The sequence below is a fragment of the Podarcis cretensis genome (assembly GCF_951804945.1).
Source record: "Podarcis cretensis genome assembly, chromosome: 17".
Classification (NCBI taxonomy): Eukaryota; Metazoa; Chordata; class Lepidosauria; order Squamata; family Lacertidae; genus Podarcis; species Podarcis cretensis.
Genome location: NC_137187.1, coordinates 35,072,803 through 35,085,150, shown reverse-complemented (window position 1 = coordinate 35,085,150; position 12,348 = coordinate 35,072,803). Strand labels below are relative to the sequence as shown.

The window sequence follows — 12,348 nt, the reverse complement described above, 5'->3', positions numbered from 1 at the left end:
GTTTTGATGGATGTAATAATGGAATACTATATGGTTCAGTTTATATAAAATACAAAGGGATTTATGTTGTACAAAATGAACCATGGAAAGAGAGGAAGGGAAGTCAATGACCCTGAATTTTTGAATTTTATTGATATAGATGCTGCATTTTATGCTGCATTCCATGCTGTTTAATGCTGTTTTCAAGTTGCATTTTAATCAATGTTTTAAATTTGCTATTAGCCGCCCTGAGCCTGGTTTTTAAACCAGAAAGGGTGGGGTATAAATATTTTTCAAAAAAATTATTATTATAATATTATTATTATTATTATTGATATTTTAAGGTTGTTTAATATTCTAACATGTAAAACAGAAATTTAATTTAAAAAATTAAACTCTAAAAACAATTTTCAGTTGGGTTTTAAACAAATGCAAAAACAAGAACCACTGAGCACTCATCCAGCACTACATCACCTTTAATCATTTTAAGGAAGAAGTCTGGAGTGGCTTACCTTTTCCATCAGACGGCTTCGCATATTCTTCAGCTGCATTTTGGCATGGCATTTGGCCTAGACAGAACATGGAGTGGGTATGAGGAGATATGCAGCACTCCAAACAGAGGATTTGGGCCAAAGCTATTCTTACTCAGAGAGACCCACTGACAGGGCTGGTCTGCCCATAAGAAGGGCTGAGGCAGCCACCATCTTGTGCCAGAATTCCATGGGGCAGGACCCCCACGGACCCCTTGCCACTGCAGAAGTGAGGAGAGGTGATGGCAGCAGATTCCAGTGAGATTGGGATGACCCTGGAAAGCAGGACTCCAGTGCAGGGGCAATGTTGGGGGGCGGCTGCACCTTCCTGTTTCGCCTACTGTTCCTGCCCATTGACAATAATAGACACAACTAACTCAAGGTTCTACTCTGAGTAGAACTTAGTTCAATACTTCCCAGAATTTCAAGGACAAAGAAAATAGATCAGTCGATTGAAATGTGTAGCTTCTCAAAGCTGCACACACACACCCAGGGTGAGCATGAAGTTTAGGGTGTAAAAAAAGAGCCATTTTGTGCAGTCTTCAGCATTGCATCCAAGCAGCTGGAATTTGCAAAACCCTCATTGCAACTACAGTCGTACCTTGGTTTTTGAACAGTTTAGTTCTCGAACGTTTTGGCTCCCAAACGCCGCAAACCCAGAAGTGACTGTTCCGGTTTGCGAACTATTTTTGGAAGCCAAATGTCCAACGGGGGCTTCTGATTGGCTGCAGAAGCTTGCTGCAGCCAATCAGAAGCCGCACTTTGGTTTCCGAACATTTTGGAAGTTGAACGGACTTCTGGAATGAATTCCGTTCGACTTCCAAGGTACGGCTGTACTTAAAAGCACATTCAAAGCACATTCTTTCCCTGAAAGAATTCTGGGCAGCGTAGTTTGTTAAGGATTGCTGGGAACTGAGGGGATGCTCATCAGATTTGCAGATGACAACAAACCGGCTAGCTAATGCTGCAGAAGATTGAAATAACCTTAACAGACTGGAGAACTGGGACAAAACAAACAGAATGAAATTCAATAGGGTTCGTAAGGTTCTACACTGAGGAAGAACCAGATGGACAAATATAAGATGGGGAACCTGGATTATTAGCAGTGCATGTGAGAAATCTGGGGTCTTAGTGGACCACAAGCTTTAACATGAGTCAACAGTGTGATGCAGTAGCAAAAGAAAGCTCATGCTGTTCTAGGCTGCATCAACAGAAGTCTAGCGTCCAGATCAAGGGAATTAATAGTATCACTCTACTCTGCCTTGGTCAGACCACACCTGGAGTCTTGTGTCCAGTTCTAGGTGCCACAATTTAAGAAGGATATTGACAACCTAGAACGTGTGCAGAGAAGGGCAACCGAGATGATCAAGGGTCTGGAAACTAAGCCTTATGAGGAACAGTTGAGGGAGTTGGGGATGTTTACCCTGGAAAAGAGGGGATATGATAGCCATCTTCAAATATCTAACGGGCTGTCACATGTGTTGCAGGAATTTATGTATAGGTTGGTTGGGGGTTGCCCCTCCAGCAGATATCATGCACATGCAGCCCACTACCAAAATCAGCACAATCACTTTTGTGACTTTTGTGATTTGTCCCCACAAAACACTGCATCACAGTTTCTTCCTATCTACTCAAAGGGCCTCTGCTGCACAATACCAAATGTAACAATTCACTGATAAATGTGTCTATGTACTGGGTCACTGGGAAAACTTCAGAAATTCATATAGACATGTGAGCTCAGCTACTCAGCAACCCCTCTGCCTGAGTGATAATCCCTGGCATCCTGATACCTGAGTGCCAGACAGGTAGCCATTCCAGAAATAAGAAACCCAGATGAAGACAAAAGGGTGTGATTAACTTGGCTGGGAAACAGGGAAATGTAAAGATCTTTTTTTGTTACACTTGATGGGTGTTTGGTGGAGGGCAAGGGGAACCATGGAGCAGGGTCCAGGATGCTCAGATTACTGCCACCAGACCTCCCTTTTCATGATGTAACCGTGATGTATGAGTGATGTAGTTTTTTTTGGGGGGGTGTAACATGGGGATTAGCAGCTAATAAAAGTTTGGGGGCTCTTTTGTTCGGGGCTTCCATCTTGTTCCACCTTCTGGCAGGTGGGAGTCCTGTTGCGACAGTCTTCAATAAAGACCAAGCCTACTGGCTACTGTTTTGCTCTGGTATTCCTGGCTGGTGTCCTTGTTTTTTGTCCAAGGGAACCCTCCGATTTCTCTGTTAACACATGGAGGATGGAACAAGCTTGTTTTCTCTTGCTCTGGAGGCTAGGACCCGAACCGATGGCATCAAGTTGAAAGAAAGGAGATACTGACTAAATACTGTATCAGGAAAAACTTTCTGACAGTAAGAGCTGTTCAACAGTGGAACAGACTCCTTCGAGAGGTTGTGGTTAAAAATCTGCTTAAAAATCTCCTTCCTTGGAGATTTTTAAGCAGAGATTGGATGGCCCTCTGTCATGGATGCTTGAGTTGAGATCCCTGCATTGCAGGAACCAGGTGACCCTTCGGGTCTTTTCTAACTCTACAAGTATGTGAATCTATGGGGGAAAAATGCCTTACATATTGATATGCATTCTTGACAGCTGGATTGGCCTTGTTTTTCATGGTACTTATCAGGGCTCCTCCACCTTTCTAAGGAGAGAGAGAGAGAGAGGTGAAGCTTAGGCACACATCTAATAGGAACAACACACTCAAAAAACACTAGTGGGCAAGGATGCTGTGCAAGGGAGCTTGATTTAATTCCTGGCCACTGAGACAATCATTTGATGTGCAGAGAGGAAGCAGGTCCCCCAGCCTGTGTGTGTTGGCTTGTGCAAACTACAGTCCATAAAAGCTGATTCATTAAATTTGTTACAGTGGTGCCCCGCAAGACGAACGCCTCGCAAGACGGAAAACCCGCTAGACGAAAGGGTTTTCCGTTTTGGAGGCGCTTCGCAAAACGAATTTCCCTATGGGCTTGCTTCGCAAGACGAAAATGTCTTGCGAGTTCCTGCGGGTTTTTTTTCCTTCCCCCCCCCTTTTTCTAAGCCGCTAAGCCGCTTATCAGCTGATCCGCAGGTGGCGCTGTGGTCTAAACCACTGAGTAGTCTCTTGGGCTTTCCAATCGGAAAGTTGGAAGCTCGAATCACCATGATGGGGTGAGTTCCCGTTCCTCTGTCCCAGCCAACCTAGCAGTTCAAAAGCACGCCAGTGCAAGTAGATAAATAGGTATGGCTGCAGCAGGAAGGTAAACGGCGTTTCTGTGCACTCTGGGCTCCATCACAGTGTTCCATTGCGCCAGAAGTGGTTTAGTACTGCTGGCCACATGACCCAGAAATATGTCTTTGGACAAACACCGTCTCCCTCGGCCTGAAAGCAAGATGAGCGCCACACCCTAGAGTCGCCTTCGACTGGACCAGGGGTCCTTTATCTTTTTTTTACCTACTCATTGCAAGGTCAAGGGACCCAGACATCTAGAGCTGGGCTTGGATTTGAAAGACAAGGGTTCAAGTCCCACATTTGCCACAAGCAGCTTTGGGCAAACTGCTTTCTTAGGTTTTTTTCCTCAACAGCACAAGCATGTTTATGGCCATACTGTTAATAATCACAGCAAAATTTATTTGTAGCCTCTCTCAAGATAAAAATACAAAACCAAACCTCCCTGAAGTCAAGTCACATTTTTTAAAAAGATGAGAGTAAAAGGTGCTGAAGAGCTTTACATGTTTGTATGGTATTATCCTGAGATGAATGTTATTTATCACTGTTTTGGTTCCACTGCTATTCTATCTTTATTTATTCCTAGTGTAGTCTTTCACGATACTTTATGGTGGGTGCATTTTTAATCAAACGTCCTAATTTTATAATTTCACGCTTATATTATGTAAGCTGCTTTCTGGGGGCTTGGCCCTAAAAGACAGCCTAGAAAAGACCTCAGCGCAAACAAAACAAGTAGCTGTAAGGAAAAGAAATAACAAGGTAAAAGAAGATGGATGGAGCTTCATTCGTTTACCTTTAAGTTCTCCACCCATAGCTGATAGGAATGCATGCTACCTGGGGAGGAAAGAGAGTACAGGTGAGTGTCTCTGAGGGCCTTGTCTTTGCCTTCACAGAGATTTGAACTGTATATTCAGAGTAACTTCTTATATCTGCCCATCAGTGTACAAAGGACCCACATTCTGTAAAGAACTGGATGCAGAAGGCAGCTCTGAACACATTCCCTACACAAAAAGGCTCCTAAATGTAGGGGGAAATGTGTGGGTGGGTGCTAGTGTGGAAACGGCATGGGGTTCCCACAAACTGATCTACTTACTTATTTTATTGAAATTCTATACTGCTTGAAGGGGAAAAAACCTCAAAGCAGTTAAAAAAAAAAGATAAAGCAATATAAAAAGGTAAAGGTACCCCTGCCCGTACGGGCCAGTCTTGACAGACTCTGGGGTTGTGCGCCCATCTCACTTAAGAGGCCAGGGGCCAGCGCTGTCCGGAGACACTTCCGGGTCACGTGGCCAGCGTGACATCGCTGCTCTGGCGAGCCAGAGCCGCACACGGAAACGCCGTTTACCTTCCCGCTGGTAAGAGGTTCCTATTTATCTACTTGCACCCGGAGGTGCTTTCGAACTGCTAGGTTGGCAGGCGCTGGGACCGAGCAGCGGGAGCGCACCCCGCCGCAGGGATTCGAACCGCCGACCTTTCGATCGGCAAGCCCTAGGCGCTGAGGCTTTAACCCACAGCGCCACCTGCGTCCCTTTAAAACAATATACTTATTGCTAAAAATGTACAACCATAATTTAAAATATACAGAAGATTAAAATAGGGTTGCCATATTTCAAATTGTTCAGCTTTCTTCAGAAAATTGTTGAGCTTTTTTTTGGGTGGGTCAAGTTGTTGAGCAATTCCGAACATCTGTGAAGGCTTGTCTGGGGTAGAGTATATTTTTTATATATATATATATATATATATATATATATATATATATATATATATATATATATATAATTATTATTATTATTATTAAATAAGAATGTATTCAGCAGGCACTGAAAGGAATACTGTAAAGGTGCCTGCTTGATTTCAATAGGCAGGGAATTCCAGAGTTTATATATAATTGGAAAGTGTTGCTAACCACACCTTCCTAGTGCCCTAAGGCTGTATCCAATTAAGTTACACTCATGGGAGACCCACAGACATGAATGGACCTAAGTGAGTCATGTCCATTGCTTTCTATCAGTCTACTCTATGTCAGAGTAACTGGTTACTAATGTGGAAGCATCCTACAATCTCAGGAGTCTCCCAGTAAATTCTTGCTGAGACTTTGTTGTTGTCAAAGCTTCACCTTCACCCCACAAAGGGAGGGGTGTTGAGGAGGCCATACGACCTAGGGCTGTGGCTTTGTGGATCGTTTGCGGATCCATTTCCATATTATCAGCCTGTAGCAGGAGACACCCCCCTTCATTACAATGTAATGCACAAGCACCACACACACACACACACACCTCCCACCTCCCCGAGCCTGGAGATGTCCCTTCTAGAGGAGCATCCCCTAAAGGCCTTCCGTAAATAAGGAAGCGCTAGCTTGACAGCTCCGCACGGAACCCCTTTATTTTCCTGGATTTTCCCTTAATAGACCGTAACACTCTACCTCACCCTATCCTTATTATGGGTAGATCAACTGTCTGAACTCGGGGTCAATCAGCTGCCGTCTCAGCCAATCAGCGTTACCGAACAGCGCCCCTTGTGGCGGCCACACAGGTACTGCAGGCAGCAGGCGCCCGCTTCTCTATCTTTGACAGTTCTCAAATACAAAGTTTCCGAGTCCAATTGACCGTGACTGATTTACAGTGGTGCCTCGCAAGACGAAAAGAATCCGTTCTGCGATTCTCTTTGTCTAGCGGTTCTTTCGTCTTGCAAAGCAAGCCCATTGACGGCTTAGCGGCTTAGCGCTATTAGCGGCTTAGCGGCTTTTAGCGGCTTATCAGCTTAGCGGATAAGCAGATAAGCGGCTTAGAAAAAGGGGGGGGAAGGGAAAAAAAGTCGGAAAAACTCGCAAGACATTTCGTCTTGCGAAGCAAGCCCATAGGGAAATTCGTTTTGCGAAGCGCCTCCAAAACGGAAAACCCTTTCGTCTAGCGGGTTTTTCGTCTTGCGAGGCATTCGTCTTGCGGGGCACCACTGTAATCAAAATGTTGCAAACCGCTTCCAGGAGGCGAAAGTGCTTTGAACTTCAAGGACAGTATTCTTCATAAATTCACCATAAATCAGCCGTATATCAGATTTTCACCGGACCACTTTTATTCTGCTTCGTATTACAAGGACTATCAAAGGGGGGTGGCCTGATACCAGTCAGCCATAATCCCTTGACCGAGCACGTACTCTGCAGCCCTTCCCCAGTTGACATGGCAACCTTGATAGTCATCTTGATGGGCCCAGACAGAAGACTATCAAGGACACAACGAACTGCATACATTAGTGTATTCAACACAGACTCTGACAAAGGGACCGTGTCCGGATTCCCCTCAGGGGGCAGGAAACTGTGCCTTTCCCTGTGCGTTTCCTGAAAGTGACTCATGTGGAGGAAGAGAAGGGGCTCCGGCCAGGTGTCAGGATACTCAGGTTACCTGTGCAACCCCTCCCCGACTCCTCCTATTTTTAATGTAGTCATGATGTAAATATGATGTATTTCTAGGGGTGTAACTTAGGGGATTAGGAGCTAATAAAAGTTGGGGTCTTCTTTTGTTCGGGGCTTCCATCTTGCTTCACCTTGTGGGCGGTGGGAGTCCTGTCGTGACAGTCTTTCTTCAATAAAGACCAAGCCTACAGGCTGCTGATTTGCTCCAAATTGCTCTGGTTGGTGTCTTGATTTTACCCACGGGAGCCCTCGGATTTTCCGGTAACAAGCCGAAGAGCAAAAACAAGGGAGGTTCTGCCCTACCTGGGGACAGGCTTCTGTTGATCTCCTGCTCAAAGAGGTCAGAAAAGTCTACCCCTGCATTCAGCTTCTCCAGGCGGTCATCTACGAACTGGTGGAGTTGAGGTTGGGTGCAGCGTTGAGGAGAGAAACAAAGGAAGCCATTAGAAAATATGCAGGAAGAAGTCATCTTCCATGGGAGAAGGAAGCACGTACAGCGTCAGCAAAGGAACACACAAAGGAAGAGGAGAACAGTCAAATGCCTTTTGCCTGGCGAATTGATAGCGGTGCTCAAATTGTGGAAGAGCATCTTGTTGGGAAGACCTGCTTGGGTTTATCCATCAGCCCATACCTGCTTGAAGAGCTGCAGGTGCACGGCCCGCTGGAGGAAAGCCTGCATGGCACTGGAGCCTTGCTGCAAGAAGGTGTCTTTGCAGAAGGAGATGGGCTCTCCCTGCAGAGAGAAGAGAGAAAAGTTGGGAGGAAATAGTCAGTGTAGCTGGAGGGTGGAGGGTGGGAGAGAGAGAGACCCTTGCAAGCAATATAGGTTAAGGTTACCAGATCTTTTTCAATGAATCTGCGGACACTTTAATTAATTAATTAAATACTACACGTTCAGGACTTTGATGCTGCAGCTATGGTGGTGGCAGAGGGGCTGCCGCCGCCTTGACTTCAACCACCACGTTTCCCCTTCCTCCGAGGCTTCTATCTCCTTTCTCCATGAGCCTGGGCAGCCCCTGAGTTGTTGGCTCTTCAGTGGTGGTGGTGGGGAAGTGGTGGGCGGTGGGTCAGGCATGGAAGGTGGACAAGGAGGGCTGAGAGCGGCAGCGGTGGGGCTCGGACAGCGCAATGCCTCCCTTCCCATCGGAGCAGCCCCAATCCCATTCCTACTTGCATGCAAGCAGGAGGGGGCTGGGATCCCTCAGTTGGGAAGAGAGGCTTCCCGTTGCCAAACTGAGAGATCCCCGCCCCACTCCTGCTTGCACGCAAGTAGGAGTTGGGAGGCTGCTCCGATAGGCAGCATGAAGCCTGCATTCACAGCTTAGTTGCCGGGGTCAGGGAAGGTGGAGGCAACCCAAAAGCTGCATCTTTGAGCCCCTGCACCACATCATATGGGGACTTCTGAGCAGCTCCTGAAGCCGGCAAGAGCCAACTGCTCTGGGCTGCTGAGACTGACGCTGCTGCATTTCCCAGGGACATTAGATGAAATCCGGGGACATTCTGGGGATGGAATTTGTCTGGGGACTTATTCACAAATCCGGGGACTGTCCCTGGGAAACGGGGACATCTGGCAACCCTAATATAGGTATGTATAGTAAGTGTTCACATGCGATAAGAAGAAGTTGCTTCCAGGCAGCCTGTTTACTGAGCATTCATCATGATTTCTTTGCACAAACTTTGAACCAAGAGGAGCCCAGCTACTCACCGGGTTGCAAACGAGAGCCTCGCGGTAGCTGCCAAACAGCAGTGCCTGTGCCCTAAGGAAAGCTCGGGCGACTCCGTCCCCAGTAGTCGCCGTCTGTTTCTTCAACTGGAACTTCAACAGAGAGACCTGTGCGGAGAGAGGAGGAGGGTTACAAGCTCTTCTCTGACCAGGGGGCCCTCCCACAAATTGCAAGAGGGTGTCTCAACCACAATTTGTACCCAGAAGCCCCAACCAAATGCCAGGGCCCTGTCATATGTCCCACTGCCATAGGGTTGCCATATTTCAAAAAGTAGGAAGAAGAAGTCCCAGCAAAGGAAGAGTGGATACAAAAACTTATGGAATATGCAGAAATGGCGAAACTTACCAGAAGAATTAAGAAATCAAAATAGCAAACTTTTTTTTAAATAAAAGAATGGAAATGGTTTATGGAATGTTTACAGATAAATTGCAAACAGATAAAAACACTAACAGGATTATTGTAATAGCCTGCAGTTACATAAGGGTATATATTTAAAGAAGATAAAAAGATGAGTAAATTAAGTGAATTTGGATCTGCAGAAGATATTAAAAATAAATTTAAGGAATTGCAGGGAGAGGGGGAAGGAAGTCAAGTTTTAAAATGTCAAGATGATTGTAAAATCAGGCGAATGTGAAAATCACGGCCATAGGAGTTTCTATTGGTAAGGAATGCAGGGCAGGGCCTTTTCTGTGGCAGCACCCTGGTCATAGAATTCTCTCCCTTGGGAGGTTGGTCTGGGGAGGTCAGGTAGGCCACAACCTTGATAGCTTTTCTGTAGGCAGTAAAAAACCACTGTTTCACTAATTGGCTCTTTAAGATTGAAGAATTTAACTCTGGGACAAAGGAAGCTGTATCAGATTGGTCCAATTTCCAGAAACCACAGGAAGGGAAGTGTGTTTTTGTGCTCAGCACCTGTTTGTGGGCTTTCTGTGGGTCTGTGGCTGGCCAATGTGAGAACAGCATGCTGGACAATTGTTCCTGTTATAGGTAAAGGTAAAGGGACCCCTGACCATTAGGTCCAGTTGTGGCTGACTCTGGGGTTGCGGCGCTCGTCTCGCTTTATTGGCCGAGGGAGCCAGCATACAGCTTCCGGGTCATGTGGCCAGCATGACTAAGCCGCTTCTCGCGAACCAGAGCAGTGCACAGAAATGCCGTTTACCTTCCCATCAGAGCAGTACCTATTTATCTACTTGCGCTGGTGTGCTTTCGAACTGCTAGGTTGGCAGGAGCAGGGACCGAGCAACGGGAGCTCACCCCGTTGTGGGGATTCGAACCGCCGACCTTTTGATCGGCAAGTCCTAGGCTCTGTGGTTTAACCCACAGTGCCACCCGCATCCCTCGTTCCTGTTATACCTAATTGCAAATTCAAATGTATCCCTATTGTGTTTTATGACTTCCTTGATATTGTATGTGGGCTGGAACTGGTCTGTGACCGAAATAATAAAATTCAGCATGCTGGACTAGAGCCGCTGGCTAGCAGCAGCTCTCCAGAATTTCGGACAACGTTCTCTCCCAGCCCGACCTGGAGATGCTGGGGATTGTACAAAGCATGTGCCTTACCAATCTGCTGTTCTTGGTTTCTAATGCTTCATTTTAATTTGACTGTTTTTGTGTGTGTGATATAGCCTGAAAACAGACTTGGGACCCTTTCTTAGAGTAAAGGTAAAGGTAAAGGGACCCCTGACAATTAAGTCCAGTTGCGAATGGCTCTGGGGTTGTGGCGCTCATCTCACTTTACAGACCGAGGGAGCTGGCGTTAGTCCACTTCCACAGACAGTTTTTCCGGGTCATGTAGCCAGCATGACTAAGCCGCTTCTGGTGAAGCCAGAGCAGTGCACGGAAATGCCGTTTACCTTCCCACTGGAGCGGTACCTATTTATCTACTTGCACTGGTGTGCTTTCGAACTGCTAGGTTGGCAGGAGCTGGGACTGAACAACGGGAGCTCACCCCGTTGCGGGGCCTCGAACCACGACCTTCCAATCAGCAAGTCCAAATGGCACAGTGGTTTAAACCACAGCGCCACCCACGTCACTTAGGACGGTATAGAAGGCGGTATAAAAACGCTTTTATAAATTCAAAAAGAAATATCCTATCCCCCATGCCAATGGTAGGTCTGTGATTTTGGGTGACATAGACAAAATGGAAGTTGTGGCACTGTTGGGATCGTGGGATATTTGGCAGTCTTGCGTGCCAGCTTGTCACTTTCTGGTTAGCATTTCATAGTGTTTTATTTTCTACCTTTCTCAAGGTGGAAATGACATAAATGAGAAGAGACACAACTAAAAACACACCAGTTCCATGTAAATATTTTGCCCTATTAAAAACAGCGCTGAATTTGAAAACTTAAAACTACTCTTCTGCTGATCAGCTACATTGGGAGACCACAAAATTTAAGAAAGGGAGAGAAAAATGTATATTGCCTCATCTTTCCAACCATTCATAATTTTCTAAACTTCTGGCGTGTTCCCTCTTGCATATATCCCCCCCTCCTACCTAAACTAAAGACAAACAAAAACTTTAGTCTTTCTTCGTATGAAAGTACACCATACATATGTAATTTTACTTTCTTTTTCTATTCCTTTATCCCACTTGACAATATCTTTTATGAGACGAACACCCAAAAGCTGTACATGCGGCTACACCATAGAATTGTGTAATGGCATTTTTGCTATCTGTTCTCTTTTATCTGAAGGGAGAGGCCACACACACACATAAAATGAGCTGAAATTCTGTTTATGCCAAATTAGTCATTGCAGAAAGAATATTTGAGGGTAGATACACAAATCGTGCTCTTGGCATTCAAATATGGCTAACATGGCACTGGAGGATGTGATATCAGTTGCATGCAAACAGCAGGTTAAAAAATAGACACTCTCTCAATTTATTTAGGGCGAGATTAAAATAAGTTGTGTGCACAGAACACGGTCCACTCAGGGTTCTCCAAATCTTCTCTGGAGAGTTGGGAAACCCCCAGAACAGCTTTAGGGGGCATACAGGGGAGGGGAGAGGGAGAAATTCCCACTGTGCAGCAGACCTCATTTCCCATGTTCATACTCCATGTAGCACTATGTTGAATGCCAGCCCACAATGGTATTCAATTTAGTATTAGAATAGACCAGCTGACATTTATGAACATCACTAAAGGTTTATCCACATTTCCTCTCGTCCTGCCACTTCCCCTAGGGAAAACTGCTCTTTTGCGCTCAATCAGAGCAAACAGCAATTTGGATTTTTCATGGATTGCCATTTGTTCCGATTTAGAGCTAAAGAGCAGGTAGTCCCTGGGAATGGATCGGGGCAAGGGGAGTCATGTTTTCTAGGCACATGACAAGCATTAGTGTGGACAAGCCTTAAGTTTGGCCCATTGATTTTAATAAGTGTACTTTTTATAAAACCCACTGTATGGGATTTACGTGGCAATCATTAGGAGTTTATGACCTTCATCTATATGGAATGTATCTGAGAAAGCTCAAAACCTGAATTGTTTTATGAATGGTA

The 12,348-nt window shown here is 45.7% G+C and overlaps 1 protein-coding gene and 1 long non-coding RNA gene across 3 annotated transcripts in view; one reads left to right on the top strand and one right to left on the bottom strand.

Annotated features, from left to right (window-relative positions):
* LOC307206784 overlaps positions 1 to 12,348 on the top strand; it is a 610,614-nt gene that overhangs the window by 51,747 nt on the left and 546,519 nt on the right. The gene's annotated exons all lie outside the window — the stretch shown is intronic.
* Positions 1 to 12,348, bottom strand: part of DENND1C (DENN domain containing 1C) — a 49,023-nt gene that overhangs the window by 10,608 nt on the left and 26,067 nt on the right. For both annotated transcript variants that reach the window (XM_079960021.1, XM_079960022.1), the window contains exons 14-19: positions 8,831 to 8,956; positions 7,757 to 7,858; positions 7,429 to 7,516; positions 4,510 to 4,550; positions 3,081 to 3,152; positions 492 to 548 (exon numbers count right to left, since the gene is read on the bottom strand). In XM_079960021.1, the coding sequence (XP_079816147.1) occupies positions 492 to 548; positions 3,081 to 3,152; positions 4,510 to 4,550; positions 7,429 to 7,516; positions 7,757 to 7,858; positions 8,831 to 8,956 (486 nt within the window). The remainder of the gene's footprint in view (positions 1 to 491; positions 549 to 3,080; positions 3,153 to 4,509; positions 4,551 to 7,428; positions 7,517 to 7,756; positions 7,859 to 8,830; positions 8,957 to 12,348) is intronic.